A 21,976-nucleotide genomic window follows, 5' to 3' on the forward strand; every position below is an offset into this window, starting at 1 on the left:
GCTAGCAGCCATGGTTCTTCCGGCCCATAGATTTCCACTGCTCTCCTCTCCTCTGCCTTCTGTGCATCTGAGTGTCTGGCACTGGACCCAGCTGTTCCTCCTCTTCCTCATCAGCCACCTCCAGACCTGGGGGATGTTGACTCTCCATCTGAGGGCTGAGGATGGCCCAGGCTCCGCCTCTGTCTCTCTCTCTGTCTGACAACTCCATTTCCTCTTCCTCCACGGAGCTCTCAGGTTGCCTTGATGCTGACCCTGACTCCCATGCCTCCTCTTCCTCCTCTGATTCGGCTGCTGGAGGGGCCAACAGCCGACAGGCCAGAACAGAACTACCTGTATTGTAGGAGAAGGACAGACAAAGCCTGAGGGTGGAGTCAAGAGAGGAACTGGCTTAGAGTCATTATGTTCTCACAAGCGGTCTAAATCCAATCTCTCTTGAATGCTATTAACTCCTATCTAGCTCCAATTTAATGCTGACCGTTAGTTGGCTAGATTCATGTTTATATGTATGAGCAATAAATCAGCTTGACTGGAACTTAAGGTTTCTTTCTGATTCTTCACACCTGATATTATTTATGTATATTTTCCCCTTTTAAATATTGTGGGTAATATTAGTGTAAATGAAGACTTGAGGATTTCTTAAAGGTTGACTGATTTCGAATAACATCTTGTATATGTGTAACCTTTACTGCTACAATTGATTTTGTGATATTTATGGTTGAATAATTATTGATGAATGTGCTACATCCGTAGGCTTATTTTATTTTGTAATGTTTTGATATTGAAGTCATGAACGGTTTTGAAGAATCTTTTGCTTCACTGATACCTTTTTTCAATGAATAAATATATATGTACTCAATTAAAGGAGGCCAATAAACCCATTACTGAAATCAAAATAATCAGCAGTTTTTTTAAAAAAATCTTAACTAATGGGATGTACCTCTCTTAATTAAATACTTTTTAAGTCAATGTATTAATTGGCAAAGAATCAAAGTTCTCCCCTTAATCAATTGATTCACCAGGCCAATCAATCCGTTGACTCAACTGATTAAAAAGTTTTTATTCAATTAGAATTGCAGTATATAATACTTTGCATAATTTTTTTTTCTTTAACTTTACAATCAGTGCAACAGAATTTAAACAGAATAGTACAGAATAACATCATAGGAGCAAGTTTGTTCTTATGTACTCTGCAGGTAGTCCATGACATATAACCATAATTAAGCCCAGAATTATGCTAGTTGTTAAGGGGTAACCATATGACCATGTACGATTTAAAAACCCTTTTTGTGGTGTTTGTTAAGTGAACCCCACAGTCATTAAATCAGCCTAACATCAATACCCGGGAAGATACTGGAAAAGATAATAAAAAAACAGATCTTTGCTTCGTGCAAAGAACATCCGATTCACAGCCGGCTTTTATCTTCTTGAAGGAGGGGCCATTACCTTGCAGCCTTACTCCCGAGTCGCCCGTGCTGTTGCAGCTGCTGTTTCATACGAGCAATCCTGCGCGCACGCATACTTGGCACAGGCTCCTCGGGAACCTCCCTCATCGCTGCTGCCAGCCCCCACAATCTCTGAAGGCAGCAGTCCACTCCCTAACGGTCCTGGCCCCTCATCTGAGTCCTCGCTCTCCTCAGCCGTCCACACCTGCTGCCGGCTAACCACAACATTCCCAGCCAATAGACCCTACCCCATTTCAGACCGATGGCAGTCCAGGCTCTTCTTGAAAGCCTCCAGTGACGAAGCTCCCACAACTTTCAAAAGCAACTTCTGTTCCATTGGTTGATTGTTCTCACTGTCAGAAAATTTCTCCTTTATTTCTAGGTTCAATCCGTTTCCATCCATGATTCCTTGTCTGGCTTTCGAGTGCTTTGGAAAATAGATTGACCCCTTCCTCTCTGTGGCAGCCCCTCAAATATTGGAACAATGCTATCATATCACCCTTAGTCCTTCTTTTCTCTAGAGTAGCCAGACCCAAATCCTGCAACCATTCCTCATATCTTTTACTCTCCGGTCCTTTAATCATCTTAGTTGCTCTTCTTTGCACTTTTTCCAAAGTCTCAACATCTTTTTTGTAATGTGGTGACCCCCCAAAAAAGCTGGCATCTTTCGTATTTTGTTCAATGATTATCTGAATGGATATGACAGTGTTTTTTTTTTCCTCTTAATCTTACCTCTACTCCTAGGATAACAATTCCCCAGATTCTGAGATAAGGATTCAGCTAATTTCTCTTCCGATGTACGGCAGTCTTATGCGAGGGCAATCGGATGAGTCTTCGGAGGTCTATAATTTCACAATGGAAGACATTAACCATCAAAGAATCAGGTAAATGTTTGCGGCTGCGCCTAAGAATTTTCTCCAGTTTTCTCGTAATGAACGTCACAAGGCTAAACAAGCCTTGTGACGTTCATTATGAGAAAATTGGAGAAAATTCCAATTTTGTGTGTGAAAATTCCTGTGTGTGATGTGCGTGACCTTCTTCAAAAACAGGCCCCAGCGCCCTTTCTCTTGAATAGTTGCAGAGGTGGTATTCAGCAGGTTGTGGAGAACCGGTAGCGGAAATTTGGAGTAGTTCGGAGAACCGGCAAATCCCACCTCTGACTGGCCCTGCCAACCCCATCTATTCTCTGCCTCCCATTGAGTCCCAGCTGATTGGCTGGGTCTCCTTTGGTTGCCCTGCACAGGAGAACGGAGCTGGAAAGCAGGTTAGCGGGGTGGGAAGGCAAGGGGGATTTTGCAGTATATCCTTCCCCCAGGAGTGGGGAGGGAATGGGGATTTTACAGTATCCTTCCCCTGCCATGCCCACCAAGCCACACCTACAGAACCGGTAGTAAAAAAAATGTTGAATCCTACCACTGAATAGTTGGTGAGTTGGCGATTGAAATATGCAGGGTTTTCTTGCATATTCTATACTCTGCTAGGGTGTGTGTGAAGGTTGGAAGGAATGAAACTGGGAAGGCAGGAACTATAGAAATGAAAAACAAAATTTCCTGAAAGAAAAGACATCAGCTCTTAAAGATATTTTTTCCCCTTAAAAACAAGAGTCGTGACCTTAAGGGCTGAGAAAAAAAAAAAGATTAGGGAGAGATTTGAAAAAGTTCCAGTCTTCAGAGTCTTCCCCCCAAGCTATTCTTCTTCTGAGATTCTCTGATATATCATTTAATGCTGGAGGCAAATATAGGTCCCCCCCGCAAAAAAAAAGATAATTGAAATCGGTGACCTTCATACAGAACAGAAAAGCATGGGTCTACATCAGGGTGTCCAACCTTGGCAACTTTAAGACTTGTGGACTTCAACTCCCAGAGTTCCTCAGCCAGCTTTGCTGGCTGAGGAACTCTGGGAGTTGAAGTCCACAAGTCTTAAAGTTGCCAAGGTTGGACACCCCTGGTCTACATGAAAGGCATGGACTTCCAGCAGGAGTGATTTAATATTTTTTTAGCCTGCCTTTATGACTTTTATAAATGAATCAATATTTATTTATAAAATACCTAATGCTCCATCCTCCTCCTATTTTCCCCATTAAAAAAAAACTCTGAGGTGGGACGAGCTGGAGAGAATGACTGGCTCAAAGTCTTCAGCCGTCTTTTCGTGCTTAAGATGGGACTAGAACTCATGGACTCCCAAAGTCACACTACTCAGCTTTCATGCCTCACACAGAAGTGGAACTCGGTCTCCTGAAAATTGGCTATCCAGCTGGTTTTCATGCCTGAAGAGAGACTAGAACTCGGCCTCCTGGTGGTTGGCCCAAAGTCACCCAGCTGTTCTGACCCAGGCTTCCCCAACAGCATGAAGCCGACTCCTCGTCCCGATAAACCCCTTTTATTTAGTCTACAGTGAATTCCTCTCCAGCAAAGTCCCGGCCAACAGTCTTTCAAGAGATTTCACAATTGCAGACCTTTATCAGGCTTGGAGAGTTGCCAGGCCGATATCTTTCAGACGCCACACTGTAGCAAGAATGCAGGAACAGATCTTCACCCAAATGAACTAATTGTCTCCTGCAAAACCCCACTCCCCTTTCGTTCCTCTTTTATTCCCTATGGGAGGGGCCATTCACCGCCCATCTGTGGCTTTACTCCCAAGTTGACCCTTGTTCCTTAGCTGTTCCCTTCTTCGGGCAGCTCTGTGCATGTGCACACTGGGAACAGGCTCCAGCTGTTCTTCTTCCTCCCTGATGTCCGACTCTGAAGGCAGCTGATAACTGGCCCCATCTCTGCCTCTGATGCAGAGCACTCGTCAGAGCCTTCCCCAGACTCCAGGACTGGCCCCTGTTCCTCCCCAACCTCTTCACTGTCCGAATCTGCTGCCAGCTCTGCTGGCCGCTGGTGGGCCGTAACACCGGCCAGCTTTCATGCCTCAGTCAGAACTAGAACTCGGTCTCCTGGAGATTGGTCCTAAATCACCCAGCTGGTTTTCATGCCTCGGGGGGAACCAGAACTCACAGTCTCCTGGTGATCGGTACCGCTGGCTTTCATGCCTAAGGCAAGACTAGAACTCACAGTCTCCTGGAGATCGACCAAAAATAACCCAGCTGGCTTTCATACCTAAGGCAGGATTAGCACTTACACTCTTTTGATTTCTAGCCTGAACAAATACAGCTGAATTCTGAACACTATGATTTATTTCATAAGGAGGAATGGGGGTGTTTCTGTTTGGTGACCATGAGATTCTCCATCAATCCTTAAAGCCTGTCCTTCTAGATCTTACTTGCTCAGTGTCATGAATACAAGCAATGGCACCATTATATTTGGTGTCTTTAGGGGCACAAAGAAAGGACCATTCATGATTGGGACATGTTTATTTGTTTTTATCCTGAAGGATGTGTTTTTAGCAAGAACAATGGGTTTTCATCCAGACCTGGTGACATTGGGTGGCCTTCAAAGAAGTGGGCCAGTAGAAATTGGGAAAATAGTATTATGTATAGTGAGACATGATACTGTAGAATACATTATAATTACTATGTATATGTAAATGTTAGAAGTTGAAAGATTATTATTTATACCTAGATAGTATTATTATTGTTATTACTATTATGTATAATATACATTAACCTAGACAATTCACTGTTCACTAAGCACTTATGGATGCTTAGATAGATAGATAGATAGATAGATAGATAGATAGATAGATAGATAGATAGATAGATAGAGACAGAGACAGATATATAGATATAGATATAGATATAGATATATAGATATAGATATAGATATAGATATAGATATAGATATAGATAAAAAGTGGGCCAGGAATCCATTTTTCCTGCAGTTGAATATACCTCTGAGAATCTCCATTATGGCTTTGTTTTAAGCCCAGAAGGAAACATTTCAGTGATGGGATTCAAATTTTTTTACTACGAGTTCTGTGGGCGTTGCTTGGTGGGCGTGGTGTGGCTTGGTGGGCATGGCTTGGTGGGTGTGGCAGGGGAAGGTTACTGCAAAATCCCCCTTCCCTCCTCGCTCCTGAGTGAAGGTTACTGCAAAGTCACCATTCCTTCCCCACCCCACTAACCTGCTTTCCAACTCCGTTCTCCTGTGCAGGGCAACCAAAGAAGACCCGGCCAATCAGCTGGGACTCAATGGGAGGCAGAGAATAGATGGGGGCGGGGCCAGTCAGAGGTGGGATTTGCCGGTTCTCTGAACTACTCAAAATGTCCGCTACTGGTTCTCCAGAACTGGTCAGAACCTGCTGAATTCCACCTCTGAAACACTTCCCCCATTTCCTGCACATCTCTGCTTCTCTGTTTGGATCCATCCCAGTGACATTTCTTTCCTCTTGCCCCGATTTTTTAATTTCATGTCAATGCATGAATCATCAGCTTTCTCAACGTGGCTCCCCCCACCCACAGTTTCGTTGCTATTAACGTTCCCCATCCTGCATCGTCAACAGCTTCCATCTGGCAGATTGAAAGGGCACCGGATTGATTAAAAAGTTAGAAATAAAATGTAGTCTTCCTCGTTAACTATTTTCCCCCCTCCTAGCTATTAACTCCCCCCCCAATAACATGAAAATGCAAGCAGCTTATTCCCCAAAGCAAACAAAATGCAATTACAGGAGATTAAATTGTTTGTCGATGGCACGCTTTGGTGTCCCTACCTTACCGCCCCAGGTCAACGTCTTCCATTTTTAATCCTGCAGATACTTCACCGAGCTTGAAGCTGTGCTCAATCAGCCAATCACAGATGTCTTCTACTTCTCTGTGTTTGACGCTGACAACAACCAACTTGACAGCCAGATGTTCACCGTTACTGTCACAGCAGCCCAAAGTGTGCCTCCGGCTATTACCTTTTCGGACCGAATTACGGTACGTCAGTAACCCTGTGAGATTCAACGAATTGAATTATGTGGAAGGTGTAGTCCTTGACTTACGACCTACAATTGAGCCCAGAATTTCCATTTGTTAAGCGAAACAGCCGTTAAGTGAGTTTTGCCCCATTTTACGACCTTTCTTGCCACAGAAATCAGGAAATAACTGCAGGCGTTAAAGTTAGTGACACGGTTGTTCAAGGAATCTGACTTCCCCATGGAAACTTTGCTTGTCAGAAGGTCTCAAAAGGTGATCACATGACCCCGGGATACTGCAACCCTCATTAATACATGCCAGTTGCGGAGTATTTGATTTTTGATCATGTGACCATGGGTGTTGAGGTAATTCCCCGTTAGGAGAATGAGCGCATACAGGGAGACGTATAGAGAGTAGTGTTGGAATAATACACACAGAGCACACAGATACACTGTACAGTAAATGTAGGTTTTTACTTCCAGAAAGGTTTAAGCAAAGTCCAAAATAAGCAATCCAAAAATCATTCACAGGTTAAATCAGTCAGTTTTTCAATCCAGGGATAATTCAGTAACAAAGTCCAGTGTCAAAAAATTCAGTATCAGACTTACATTAAATCCAGTAATATCAGTCAATTAGGAAAAATGGAGGAACGGCAATATTTTCCAACAGAAGGAACAGATATACACTCACACTCTCTTCTGAGACTCAGACTAAATAAACCAGGTTTCTGGCTCCATCTTATGGCCGTTTGAGAAACCACACCCAATTGCATGCTTTTGCATTCCCTTAAAGAGACAGTATTAAAATGTCTATCCTGGTTTATATATTTCTAACCCAAATACCTGTTAGGTGACTTATATTCCTAACAATGGGGATGTTGCAACGGTCATAAGCCGGGGTGGGCTTCAAAAATTTCAGCAACCAGTTCTCTGCCCGGCAGGGGGGGTACGTTTTTATCCTCTCCGGGCTCCGGAGGCTTTCCTTGAGGGTGAAAACAGGCTCCTGTGGGCTCTGGAGGCCATCCGGAGGCCGGAAACAGGCCTGTTTCCAGCCTTTCAGAACCTCCGGGAGGCCCATTTTTCACCCTCCCCGCGCTTTTTCACGGGCCCTGCACTTACCCCACATTCAAAACAGGCCCACATGAGGAGTCCTAGGAAGGGAGAGATGTGGTGGGTGGGGCCAGCCAGGAACGGGATTTGCCAGTTTGCTGAACTGCGCAGGATCTTAACTAGAGGATCGCCCGAACATGTGCGAACCCATAGCAGCCTGTGATGTCTCACCTGTACAAAAGAGGTGAGAAGTCCAAATTTCCAACTGAATACAAACAAGCAAGCAAATCCAGTAATTATAGAGTTAAATTCCTTGAGCCGATAAAGTTCTTGGCAGTCTCACACACGCTGTCTGCCAAGTCCGACAAGAAAGCAGGAATATAAATCACACAAGCTGTCACCACACACAGGATATTCCGGAGCTCCTCTGAATAAGTCACACGTCCCGAACAAGTTCCCAGAGTGAACACACCCACTTTTATTCCCTGTGGGGGCGTGTCAGTCCCTCAGCTCAGTCTCTGATTCGTCCCTTCTTTCTGCGCTGCAGCTCGCACTTTTGCCTGCGACGTTGTCTCGCATCAAGCCAGCATTCCTCTGCTTGATTCTCAGTCAGAGACTCTGATACGCCCTCCTCTTTTTCCTGATTAGCCTCAGGTCTTCCCTCCCAGTTATCTGCCGACACCTGAGGCACAATCAGGGAGGAAGGCATTGCCGAAGAGGAAGGTCCTGGGGAGGAAGGCATTTCCAAAACCTCCTCTTCTCCATTGTCTGAGTCTTCGTCCTCTAACGAAGCAGGCTCAAACCTCAGAGCCACAACAGCAGCCCATCCTTGGTCATAAGTGTGAAAAACAGTCATAAGTCTCTTTGTTTAGTGCCATTGTAAGTTCAAACGGTCACTGAAGGAATTTATTTAGTGACCGATGTAAGGTGTAAGTTGAGGATAAAGCACTGGAAAGCAGTATATAAGTCTAAGTGCTATTGCTATTATACATTACGGGGATTACCTCATACGAAGTATTTCAGATCACAAATATTAAGAGGTGGAAGGTAAAATAGAAGCCTTTTTTTGTAAGTAATGCTCAAAATCAAATTTCCAGATAGAGCAGAATGATGTTTTTTGTGTCCAGGTAGAAGAAGGGGGACGAACACCACTGCAGCCTCACCATACCCTTGGCCTGGAAGGTGGCCTTGCTGAAGAAGGCCTGCTTGTAAAAATCACAAGTCTTCCAAAATACGGGTACATTGAAAACACCTGGACAGGTAAGGTGCGATTTCATACGGTCCTCGACTTACGACTGCTAATTTTCCAAATTCTGGGGTTCCAAATTTTTCCATTGCTAAGCAAGGCAGCTGTTAAGTGAGTTTAAGCACCATTTCATGACCGTTTTTGCCACCGCCATTAAGCAGATTGCTGCAGTTGTTAAGTGAATCAGGCAGTCACTAAGCGAATCCGGCTTCCTCTGTTAACTTGGCTTGTCAGAAGCTGGCTGGGGAGGTCACAAATTGGGATCACGTGACTGCGGTATGCTGCAGCCATTGTAAATACACCGGTTGTCACTCACCCAGTTTCGAACCATGGGGATCCTGCAATGATTGTTTAACACATAATCAGAGTTGGAAGGGACCTTGTAGGTCATCTAGTCCACCCCCCACCCAAGCAGAAGACCCTACACCATTTCTTTCTTTCTTTTTTCTTTTTAAACAAGTTTTATTCAATTTTCCACATTTTAAAAACATCTCTTTTTACAGGTTTCACATATACATACAAATATGACCATAGTTACATATTCAGTTTTTGTATTCAACTTCTTAACAATGCTTTTATACATTTTCTATTTTATTGTATTATTCCAAATGCTTACCTCTTATTTAATTCATATATGTTAGATTCATAACTATTATACTTTGACACCTTTAACTGTCACATTTGTATATTTCATCTTACATTCTAATTAGATACACTTTTTCTAAAAAGTAGTTTCCCCCCTAAATTATCAATTTAAGTATGCCACCTCAAAGTACTATATATTCATTAATCATCTCCCCTTTTAAGTCCCATTAAACATTTAACTTTTTATTGAAATTAATAATCCCTTTAAAACTACATAGCATATATAAATAAGATTTGTGTACAGTTTCAAAAAAAGACATATTAATCTATTCATTTAATCCTGAACCCTGATATTAATTTCATTTCAGCTCTCCTCCTATATAATTTCATTTATTTCAGTATATTTAATACACATATTCCATTAGTTATTGCAGTTATCTCTATACATGAAAGAAAAGAGCTTAGACTCCAATATCAAAAAATAACTTCCATCTTGTCAATCAATATGTCCCTATTTCATAACTTTAGACCTCCTCACCTTGCAGAATCCCCTTTTAAAATATTAATTAGCCATTGTCTTTATGCATTCTAAATAAACAATTCCTTTTCATTTTTTTGCAATTCCCATATTTCCTTCTTTCCAAATCCTGCTTCTTTTCCCTTTCATTCTCCCCTTTCTTCTGTCACTCCAGTTTTTATCCCCCTCCTTATTCCACCCTTCAATTTTCTGCTGTTTCTGTTTATCTTTTTTAATTTTACAGATATTCCCTTTTTTATTTAACTTCTTATGTCTCATGTTTTTATTTCCCATTCTTCTCTTCCTTCTTTTCAGAGTTCTTTGTTCCCGATGGTAGTTAAAAATGGCTTCTCCTGTAGTCAGCTCACCTCATCTTCCATCTTTTGTCGTTGTTGTCTTTGTTGTTCATATTCTAAGATCTCATTTTCCAAGAATTTTAAAGTATAAACCAGTGATTCACCTCGTTCTTGTAATATTTCTTTCATGTTTCTAAGTTCCATTTTTAATTTCAGAAGAGATATCGCCATTTTACACGTTTTTATCTAATCCAAGCAGTGTCTCTGAAGTTTGTTTCCAACAATCAGCTTTTATTTTGTTCCTCTCAAATTTTTAGTTCATAACTAGTCCAACTTCAAGTCCATGCAAATTCAACAATTAATCCCAGGGCAGAATCTTCCTGCTTTTCTCTTTGTTTCAACCTTTCAATTTTTCCAGAATCTTGTTATATTGTATCAATATACCTTAATATTTTTTAGAAGCAGAGCCTTTTAGTAATAAAAAATTAACTTTAACCATTAGATGGCACTCTTTATCATAACAAATCTTCACCCCTTTTTTCCCCCCTTCTGTTCGGGGCTTTTTAAACCAGTTTTCCAAAAAAGATCAAAACCAATTAATCCAAATTAGTTAAATAATTTCTTCTTCCAGCTTCTACCTTTTCCGGTTCGAAGCCCCACTGCTGGCAAAGAACAATTTACACCCTTTTTTTCCTCCTTTCTCTCCGCTGCTTAAAGTCCTTTTTTTAAAAAAATCTTAAATATTAATCCTGGGGTAACTTTCATTTCATTATAACGTCCCATTTCTCTTGCTGTCCACTCCTTTCTCTCTCCTGCACAATCTTATTCTGGCTTACTCTTCCCCTTCAGGGTAACCATTTTAGACCACCGCTTCAGCCGTCTTCGGGAGGGACCTTTGCCAAGCCAGGGAGGGGGTTTGCAACACCCTTCTACCTGGCTGATGGTCTCCCCTTCCTCCGCCACCCCTAGGAGGCGGCTTCTGCCCCAGATCTTGCTGATCGGGGCTCTCGGACAAAGAAGCACGGACCAAAGCTGCGGACAATCGCGGTCAGTGGTCCGTCCTCAGGGAAGTCTCATCCAACCCCCTGCCCAAGCAGGAGACACTACACCATTTCTGACAGAGGGCAGTCCAATCTCTTCTTCAAAGCCTCGACTAATGAAGCTCCCACAACTTCCGAAGGCAACTTCTGTTGCATGGATTGATTGTTCTCGCTGTCAGAAAGTGTCTCCTTATTTCCAGGTTGAATCTCTCCTTGTTCAGTTTCCATCCATGATTCTTTGTCTGGCTTTCAGGTAACTTGGAAAATAGTTTGACCCCCTTCCTCTCCGTGGCAGCCCCTCAGATATTGGAAGACTGTTATCATGTCTCCCCTGGTCCTTGTCTTCACTAGACTAGCCATGCCCAGTTCCTGTAACCGTTCTTCATATGTTTTAGTCTCCAGTCCCCTAACCATCCTGGTTGCTCTTCTCTGCACTCTTTCTAGAGACTCAACATCTTTTTTATAGTGTGTTGGCCAAAACTGGATGCAGTATTCTAGGTGTGCTCTTACTAAGGCTTTATAGAGTGGTATTAGTTACCTCACTTGATCTCGATTGTATCCCTCTGTTAATGCAACGTAGGATTGCATTAGTGTCAGGGCTCCAACAAATCCACCCCCATTCAAACCAAAAGTCTCTAGCCCAGGGGGGGCAACTTGGCTGGGGCCGCATGACTTTATGACAGCGGGCCGGGTCAGCCAGATGGGCCCCCCACCCTTCCCCCCTCTCTCCTCCTTCCCCCCGAGGCCCCTGGCAAATCAGCGCCAGGCGCGGGCGCCGCGGCCCAGTCCCGTGTTGCCTCGGAGGAAAGAAAGGAAGAGCGCGGGCTTGCGGGAGCAGCGGCACCGGAGGCTCAGGCTCAGCGCCCTGTTTGCCTTTTCTTCCCAAGGGACCCCACCACTGGGCAGGGCTCCCAGCCCAACCGGACCCTGGCGGGCCAGGGGCCCTGTTGCGCTGCGGAGCCTGCCGGCGCCTCCAAGCACGCCCGCCCGCCCGGCTCCCTGCTGCGGCCGGGGCCAGGCGGAAGCGGGCGGAGCGGGTGGGGGGCGGCCCGAGAAAGGCCCACCACCGGACCGCCAGGAAGATGCTCCAAGCCTGCAAACTTTGCCTTTGCAAAGTTTAAGCCTGAAGCCCGGAAAAAAAGGGGGATCGGCGGGACTCACCTTTGGAGAGGTCGCACTTGAAGGTGATTTCGAACTCCCAGCCGAGGCCTTTGCAAAGTTCTTTTCTTTCCTACCCCGAGAGCGCTCCACACTGTTTTGCAGCTTTGGGGGCCAGGTGGCACAGGGCAATACGCCACGCCCAGCGATTTTTTTTCAGAGGCGGGCCGGATTGGACAGACCAACGGGCCGGATGTGGCCCACGGGCCGTAGGTTGCCCACCCCTGCTCTAGCCACATCTCAGAGAAAAGAAAATTGATTTATTAGAAGTGGCCATGTTGGCATTTTGCTGGGTGGAGCCAATACTAAATGACATCATACATTTCCCCCTTGACCCTGGTCTTCCCTAACCCTAACCCCCTGGATGTGACTTCTCCAATGGGACACATCCATCTCCAAGAGTCATCCATGATGCTCTCCAATAACCTTCTTACGTTCTGACACCTTTGGGCTGCTGGGGTGATTACTTAGGCAAACAAGGAATGCCTTGTTTTCCCCTACTCCCTTTTTCTGGCAGCTAAAAAGACCAGAGGAGTGTCTTTTTAGTTGACATTTAGCTTTTTTGGCAGCTGCTGCACACTGCTGGCTCCTATTTAGCTGGTTGTCCACTAAGACTCCAAGATCCCTCTCACAGTTACTGCTATTGAGCCTGGTTTCACCCAGTCTATAGGTGTCCTTTTGGTTTTTCTTGCCTAAGTGTAGGACTTTGTAAGCATGAGAACCGGTCATAAGTCACTTTTTTCCATGCCGTTGTTCAAACTGTCACTAAATGAAGGGTTGTAAGTTGAGGAAAGCCATTATTTTGTTGTGAAATACTGTTTGTTACGGTACATATGCAAAAACGTGACTGCAGTGAGAATTCTGTACGGACAGGAATGGAAAGGTACGTCATAATGAAAGAATCATTGGAGTAAGTGATGGAACTAGCAGTGATGGCATAATTGACTCTTTTAATTAGAGAAAGGAATATATTCAGTTTTATTTTCTACTTGGAAACCACTTCTGGACTTTGTGCTCAAGACAGAAAATTTTTTTGGGGGGGTTTAGTTGATTAATCTAGTTTGTTGTTACAGAAATGGGTAGTATGTCTTAAGTTGGTAAAATAAAAAGCTGAGGATTTAATTCTATTTTGTACTTTACTGTGCTGGAAAAGGTTGGAAGTCAATACTTTTTTCCCCCTTTCCTCTACGCTTTTCTTTCCCATTTCTATCCCTTCCCCATTTTCCTATGATCTTTATTTTTATTTATGTTTGACATTATGATAAGCTTAATAAAATCAAAGTGAGATGGGCGGCAAACATTTCCAACAAATAATTAAATTTTTGATTTGCTATATATGCAAAAACCTGACACAGAATCAAGTTATTGTTCCTGCTTTAAAAAAGAAAGCAAAAAAAAATTATTAAAAAAAACACAACATTTTCCTTGTAAATACCTTTTTCCTTGCAGGCAGACGCCTTGGTTTTGGAAATGCCGAAAGTTCTGATTTTTCTTTCTCACTTCAAGATGTGTTGGAGAACCGTATTTATTATTTTCAGAATGTCCATGAAAGTATTGAACCATCGATGGACAGCTTTAGTTTTTATATCAGTGATGGCTTCAGCCAGTCAGAAATCAGCAGTGTCAACATTACTATTAAGGTAATTGAATTCACTGTGTAGTTTTCGTTTGTAAAACTGTTGTGATAGCAGAAATAGTATCTGGGTTCAAGCAAATTGCTAAACTGTACTTTGTTGAGAAAGGCAAAAATGACTCAGTTGTTCACACCTAATTGAAAGCACAAACCACAATTGTTATTGAGGCTGATTAATTGTCAAGAAGTCAGTAAGTTAAACTCAGCAAATCGCATGATTACTCAATGTGAATCAAGACTCTCTCTCTCTCTCTCTCTCTTTCTCTATGTGTGTCTCTCTCTGTGTCTCTCTATCTCTCTCTGCATATGTGTATGCACATGCATCTGTATATGCACACCATACACAAACACATTAACCACTAGTAGCTGCAGTTTCTACACCCATTAATACAAATACACAACATGTACCAGGAAAATACAAATTCAGGTTTCTGGTTTCTTTCATGAAATGCCCTGATGCTTGAAATGTTTTCAGTTAGATTTCCTTTTCAAAATGTATTCAAAATTATTACGAATGCTGCTCTAAAGCCATAGGACTCTTATATTTCCATAATCTTATTTCTAGATTTCATAGCTTCTCGTGGCCTTTCCTCTTCTGTTTCAAGAACCAGTTGTTGAACTTAATTTTTCTCCCCGTGATTTTCCTTCTGTCCTTGTAGCGCCTGAATGATGAACCACCTCAGTTAAAGGTGAGCCCTGTCAGCGTGCGTGAAAACACAGGAGCAGTGATTAGGAATTCCTCCTTGAGGCTAAGGGACTTGGACACTTCGAATGACCTTCTGGTTTTCACGATAACCAAGGCACCCGTTCATGGTGAGACATATTATTGTAGTAAAGCTGAAGAAATAGCATTAGCAATTAGATTTATATAGAAATCTCCTATTTGTGGTTTCTTTATGCAGTATGGATTACAGCAAAAGATCCAAGCAGTTCTTGACTTATGGCCACAATTGAGTCGAAACTTTATGTTACTAAGTGTTCAGTGAGTTTTGCCTCATTTTACGACCTTTCTTGCCACAGTTGTTAAGTGTCTCACTATAGTTGTTAACTTAATAATAATAGCACTTAGACTTATATACCGCTTCACAGTGCTTTACAGCCCTCTCTAGGCGGTTTCCAGAGTCAGTCTCTTGCTCCCAACAATCTGGGTCCTCATTTTACCCACTTGGGAAGGAGGGAAGGCTGAGTCAACCTGGGGCCTGGTGAGATTCGAACTGCCGAACTGCAGGCAGCAGAAGTAACCTGCAGTACTGAATTCTAACCACTGCATCACCAGAGCTCATGCATGGTTTAAACTGGCTTCCCCGTTGACTTTGATTGTCAGAAGATCACAAAAGGTGATCGATGATCTAGGGACACTGCAACCAACATAAATATGAGCAAGTTGCCAAGCATCTGAATTTTGATCACATGACCAGGGAGATGCTACAACGGTCATAAGTGTGAAAAACGCCCGTAAGTCACTTTTTTCAGTGCAGTTGTAATTTCGAATAGTCACTAAACGAACTGTTGTATGTGGAGGACTAGCTGTAGTTGTGTATTCTCATATTGCCACTGTTCTTATTCTGTGGTAAAGGGTTCTAAACACTCATAGTATGAAGAAGAAGTAAGTTAGGAGTAGAATTAAGATATTAATGCAATAGAGAGAAAACTATCTGTGAGGAACTAACTCATAATTCTTGACCTACTCTCAGGATACCTGTACAGACGAGAATCTCTGCATTCTCTGGAGAATGGACAAGCTCTCGCTGAGGGATCCACTTTCACCTTCCAGGATGTCCTGGAGGAACTGATCGTTTATAAATTGAACAGTTTGGTAGCCCAGAGTGACGAGTTCCAATTTTCACTCTCCGATGGCCTCCACATTGAGACAGGGAAAGTGGAGTTTGTGGTAGCCTCACCAAGGATGGACCTTCCCAGATTGGTCACGAACAAAGGCCTACAACTCCCTGCTGGTAAGGGGGAAAAAAAATCAATTCTGAATATGATTTTCTGAAGTCCCCTTATCAAAATTCCCAAGTAGCCAAATTTCGTGAAGATTCCTGCCAGACCTTCAGCTTTTATATTTCTTGGTCAACAGACGTGGAAGCCCACCCATATTGTTCTAAATTGTCCCCACCATTTGGAGATCTCAGATGCATGCAGTGTGCGTTGTGGCCTGCCAGCAGCTAGCAGAGCTGGCAGCAGAGTCGGACAGTGAGGAGGTTGGGGAGGAACATGGGCCAGTCCTGGAGGCTGAGGAAGGCTCGGATGAGGGCCCTGTGTCAGAGGCAGAGATGGGGCCAGGACAGTCTGGCAGTCATCAGCTGCCTTCGGAGTCAGACAGCAGTGAGGCAGGGTGTAGAGTTGTAATTGCAGGAATGTTCCAATCTCGGATGGCAAACCTCAGATAAAGAATGTTTCCAAGCAAACACAACTCAGGTAAACAAAGTCACTAATCTAAAGGAGGATTAGAGAGAGGAAGTAAACATATGCTAGACTTTAACTAGAGATAATTAACTGTATGGATTACTATGCTAAACAGTAACGAAAGTTAAGCAGTAACCAAAGTTAACCAATGATGGAGGATAATTAAAAATGTGTATAAATGCAAGACTAGACTCCAGTAAAGTTCGTCATGATTCAGTTGTTCATGATCAAACAACTCGACTGCCTCGTCATTACAACAGCAGGGGAGCAGCTGAAGCCAGTTCTCAGCCTGCCCAGGCGCAGAGCTGCCAAAAGAAAAGAACAAGTACGAACTAAGGGTCAACGTGGGAGTAAGGCCACAGGTGGACGGTGAATGGCCCCTCCCACAGGGATTAAAAGAGGAGCAAAAAGGGGAGGGGGCTTTTGCAGGAAACAATTCGTTCGTTGCAGCAGTGTGAAGATCTGTCTGTGCATCTCAGAGACTCTGTGCTGAGTCCTTCCTTGTCAGCACTGCGTTTGGAAATATTTACTTGGCAGCTCTCCAAGCTAGGTAAGGTCTGTGCTCCTAGTTACACCCTTGAAAGACTGTTTGCCAGGCCTTTGGCTGAATTTGAATGCAAGAAATTCACCTTTGTTTAGTAAAAGGGGTCTTGCTGGGACAGAAAGTCTGCTTAGTGCTTTTTGGGGAAGCCGAGGTCAGAACAGTGTGGTATTGGCTCTACGGAAGTCAGCTGGGAACTCCCCGAGACTATAAATAATTGAAATTAACCGATAGTTGGGTGGAGAGAACTTCAACCAATTGACATTCATTATTTCCAATTAAGAACGGCTAGTCACTGAATACTGTTCCTGGAGCAATGTTCCCCAGTCTTGGCAACTTTAAGATGCGTAGACTTCAACTCCCAGAATTCCCCAGCCATATGGCCTTAGAGCAGGGGTGTCCAACCTTGGCAACTTTAAGACTTGTGGACTTCAACTCCCAGAATTCCTCAGCCAGCAAAGCTGGCTGAGGAATTCTGGGAGTTGAAGTCCACAAGTCTTAAAGTTGCCAAGGTTGGACACCCCTGCCTTAGAGCACCAATGTATGTGACTTAAAAATCAGCTGTTATCCTTTTCTTCTTCCAGAAAGAAGATAACACATTTCTAGTTTTTTTCCTTTCTCCACAGGCATTTGGTCCACGTATTTCTTGAGTTGTATTGAGGGGGGGTGGAAATCTGGTTGCTTGCGAAACATCATTTTACATAGACTGTCAAAGTTGAGGGATCTATTTATTTATTTTTCCCTAAGCTTCGGAAAGAACTCTCCCTTCACCACGGTGCCAAATCAGTGTTACAGGCAGCTTTGTGAGGCTGCGGTTTCAGAAGACCCTGTGAGAGAAATAAAAACAGGCTAGAAAAATTGAATTGGAAGCCTTTCCTGTAGCCGAGGTGAACAAAAACCTGGCCAGAAGTTGGTAGATAGGGGGTCACATCAGACAATCTCTCTGGTTTGGAGAAGAAATATTCCCAAATGTGTGTTAGAATGGAGGTTCATTTATCTCTGATTTTGTGGGAGGGAAAAATAGTGAAGTCTGGTCCCACCGTATGGCACCTCCTTCTAAAATTCCGCCAAGGTAATTGCAGGGATTAATCCAGGCAAACCCCAGGAGTTGACATTGACTTGAAGGAAATCAATCAATCAATAAGCAAGTATGCTAGGAGTGGTGCAGTGGCCTAGAGGTGGAGTTCTTGCCTCACAATCAGGAGGCTATGAGTTCGATCCTAGGTAGAGGCAGGTATTTCTCTTTCTGGGCACAATGAGAAAATATCTGCTGAACAAAGCTCTGTATTGGGGACAGGGAGGGCATCCGGCCAGTAAACACTCTACTAGCTCCATTCAGCTGCCCAGACTCAACCCCGCAAGGGATTATGGGGTCGTTAAAATGATGATGTAGATATACAAAATATATAAATATATAAGATAGGGAATAATTATAGATAGAGATAATAGTTATTGGTTGATGTGTATAAAGTGTAAGATGATTTATAAGATGACTATATGTGTCGATGTCAAAATGCTGTCACATATATGAATGTGATTTGTATTGGTGGAAAATATAATAAAAATATTTTTTTAAAAAAAGATGATGATGATGAATAAGCAATATGCTGTCGTTCCCAGAATAATTAAGCAAGAAACTTAATGTCGTTTGTGCCTGTTTGTTTCCCCACTTTAGGGTCTGTGGCAGTCATCACAAACCAGCATTTAAGAGCCACAGATCCTGATTCAGATGACCTGTCTATCAGATACATCATGAAGAAGGACCCAACCTATGGATCGTTGCACTTGCATAAAAGAGATTCTTTGACGCAGATCTCTGCTGGGGGACCAGCCAAAAGCTTCACCCAGGCAGATATAAACAAAGGTGAAGTGCTCTCTCTGGTTCTTTATCAGTAAAATTCTGGTGTTTATCTCTGAGTTGAGTTGCATAGCACAGCAGGTTTTTCCCTCAGACTTTTGGATTTATACTTCGGCACAAACATGACATGATCTATTTCAAAAAGGATTAGATTCTTGTAATACTACAAATGAAGCAAAAAAAAAAAAAGAGCAACAAAGATGATTAGGGCAGGAGTCCCAATCCCCAGTCTGTGGACTAGCATCGGGCCAGAAATTGGGCCATGGAAACAAGCGAAGGCCCATCCACGGGATGCAGGCAGAACGCGAAACCACGGCCCCTGAGATCCACGGAAAAATCTCTATCCACAGAACTGCTCCCTGATGCCCCAAAGGTTGGGGGCCACTGGATTAGAGGGACTGAAGGCTAAAACATATGAATAATAGTTGCAAGAATTGGGTATGTCTATTTTAATGAAAAGAAGAAGGACTACAGATGACATGATAGCATTGTTTCAGTATTTGAGGGGCTGCCACGAAGAGGAGGGGATCCGCTAAGGCACCTGAAAGTAGGACAAGAAGCCACGGATGGAAACTAATCCAGGAGAGAAGCAACCTGGAACTAAGGAGAAATTTCCAAATAGAATAATTAACCTTTAAATACATTTGCATTTCATATTTCAATTCATTAATTCAGTATCAATATCATTTCATCCACACATAAAGATGAGTGAAATGGATAATGATATAAGATGACATTATATAAGATTAATAGAAATGAAAGTATGACTATGTACAAGTATTATAATCCGGAATCATGTTGCTCACGTGAAGAGATGTGTACAATTTTTAAAAAATAAAAAAAAACTTTTATTAAAAAAAAAGAATAATTAACCATATAACAGATCATCAGAGTTGGAAGGGATCTTGTAGGTCATCTAGTCCAACCCCCTGCCCAAGCAGGAGACCCTACACCATTTCTGACAGATGGGAGTCCAATCTCTTCTTGAAAGCTTCCAGTGATGGCCCTCCCACAACTTCTGAGGGCAACTTCTGTTCCATTGGTTGGTTGTTCTCACTGTCAGAAAATTCCTCCTTATTTCCAGGTTAATTTTATTAACTATTTATTATTTCCAGCCCCTCAAATATTGGAAGACTGCTATCCTGTCTCCCCTGGTCCTTCTCTTCACTAGACTAGCCAGGCCCAGTTCCAGCAACCGTTCTTCGTATGTTTTAGCCTCCAGTCCCCTCATCATCCTGGTTGCTCTTCTCTGTACTTTTCCTAGAGTCTCAACATCTTTTTTATAATGTGGTGACCAAAACTGGATGCAGTACTCTTAGGTGTGGTCTTACTAAGACTTCATTTATAGAGTGGTATTAGTACCCCACTTGATCTTGATTGTATCCTTCTGTTCATCAATGGAACGGCTTGTCTCCAGAAGTTGTGGGTGATCACAACACTGGAAGTTTTGAGAAGAGATTGGACATCCATTTGTCTGAAATGGTATAGGAGATTGAGGAGATCCTACTTATGCAGGGGGTTGGACTAGAAGACCTCTAAGGTCCCTCCCAACTCTGATATTCCGATTCTGACTACTAGAGGGAACCGTAAAATTGTGATTAAAAGTACAGGTAACCCTCCAGTTGCAAGCATAATTGGGACCAGAATTTCTGCCGCTAGGCAAGGCAGTTGTTAAGCGAATTGCGCCTAATGTTATGACCTTTGGTTGTTAAGTGAATCACTGGAGAAGTGAATCACTGTAGCTGTTAAATGAGTCATAGTCATTAAATGAATCCAGCTCCCACCCACCCCCCCCCACATTGACTTGTTGGAAGGCAACTGGGAAGGACACAAAATGGTGGATCACATAACCCCGGGACTCTGCAACCGTCATAAGTATGAAATTATGATCACATGACCATAAGGACCCTGCAGTGGTCGTTAAGTCTGAGGACTGGTTGTAAGTCGTGTTTTCAGTCGTGTTACAACTTTGAATGGTCGTTTAACAAATGTTTGTAAGTTGAGGACTAACTACATTCCCCTTGCATGAAATTCTTTGCTGCCTCAGAAAGACTTTTTTGGCCTGTTTTGCAGAGAGGAGAAATTAATCAGGGAGAAGTTGTGTAAGATATTGTAAATAACTAGCGCGCAAATAAACTGTTGCCTTTTTAAAATCCAAGGTAGCGGATGAATACAGGAAATCCTCCTCTTACCACAGTTCATTTAGTGACCGTTCAAAGTTAACAACAGCAATGAAAAAAGGGAACTTACGACCGTTTTTCCCAGTTACCATCTTTGTAGCCTCCCCATGGTCACGTGATCAAAATTTGGACTCTTGGCAACTGGTTCATACTTATGACGGTTGCAGTGTTCTGAGGTCATATGATCCCCTTTTGTGACCTTCTGACAAGCAAAAGTCAATGCCAGATTCACTTAACAACCAGGTGACTAACTTATCGAATGGGATTCATGTAACAATGGTGGCAAGAAAGGTCGTAAAAAGGGACATGGGGGGAATTCACTTAACCAATGTCTTACTTAACAACATAAATTTTGGGGTCAATTGTGGTCGTAACTCGAGGACTACCTGTACTTTGCAACCCCCTCCAAAAGTTGCTTTTAGGAATATTTGTAATATAGCAAAAATCTTTTGGGGATTGTCCTTCCCACCTCTGGGCGTGGAGATAAGCAAGAATCTCAAAACTAGCAGAATTCATGCTTCACTCAGATGTCCTCTATTTGTTCCAGAGGTAATATTCAGCTGGTTCGGACCGGTTCTAGCATGCCGGTAGCGGAAATTTTGACTAGTTCGGAGAACCAGCAAATATCACCTCTGGTTGGCCCCGTCCACCCACCCCCGCCATTACCTCTCCTATATTCCCTTGGTTTTTAGCTCAGCTGATCTGCGTGGGAGAGTGGATTGCCGTGCCTCAGCTGAGCTAAAAAACAGCTCAGCTCACCAGTGTAGACAGAGGTCGATCTTTGAGTCCTCCGCGCGCCCATCCACAAAGTGTGCATGCATAGAACCGCGCATAGAACCGGTAGAAACAGTTTGAAAACCCACCTCTGATTTGTTGATCGTTCCTATATTTATCAACTGAGGAAAGTCCATGGGACCAAGAAACAAATAGGCCAGTGTTGGCTAACCTTTTTCGGCTCCCTTTTTCGGAAAATTGTGTGCACTCGCGTGCCAGGACCCAGAAGGCAATGTGTGCTGCCTCCCCATCCTCTGCGCATGTGTATGCACCCCCTGCGCATGCCATGCATGTCTGCGCATGCGTCACAATCCCCGTGCATGTCATGCAACTGCACATGCGCGCTATATCCCCTGTGTGTGCTGTGCGTCTCCCCCACACACATGCGCAACAGATACCCGATAATCAGCT

The 21,976-nt window shown here is 43.2% G+C and overlaps 2 protein-coding genes across 2 annotated transcripts in view; one reads left to right on the forward strand and one right to left on the reverse strand.

Moving 5' to 3' along the window:
• FRAS1 (Fraser extracellular matrix complex subunit 1) overlaps window positions 1-21,976 on the forward strand; it is a 419,940-nt gene that overhangs the window by 312,524 nt on the left and 85,440 nt on the right. Inside the window, 7 exon segments of the mRNA XM_087962750.1 lie at window positions 2,187-2,326; window positions 6,135-6,300; window positions 8,456-8,588; window positions 13,620-13,810; window positions 14,463-14,616; window positions 15,498-15,758; window positions 18,429-18,617. Coding sequence (XP_087818876.1) covers window positions 2,187-2,326; window positions 6,135-6,300; window positions 8,456-8,588; window positions 13,620-13,810; window positions 14,463-14,616; window positions 15,498-15,758; window positions 18,429-18,617 — 1,234 coding nt within the window.
• PAQR3 (progestin and adipoQ receptor family member 3) overlaps window positions 1-21,976 on the reverse strand; it is a 360,815-nt gene that overhangs the window by 72,417 nt on the left and 266,422 nt on the right. The window lies entirely within an intron of this gene.

Source organism: Notechis scutatus, chromosome 4 (assembly GCF_049901735.1).
Source record: "Notechis scutatus isolate UNSWTSFEM ecotype Mainland chromosome 4, rNotScu1.2, whole genome shotgun sequence".
In the NCBI taxonomy this organism is placed as follows: Eukaryota; Metazoa; Chordata; class Lepidosauria; order Squamata; family Elapidae; genus Notechis; species Notechis scutatus.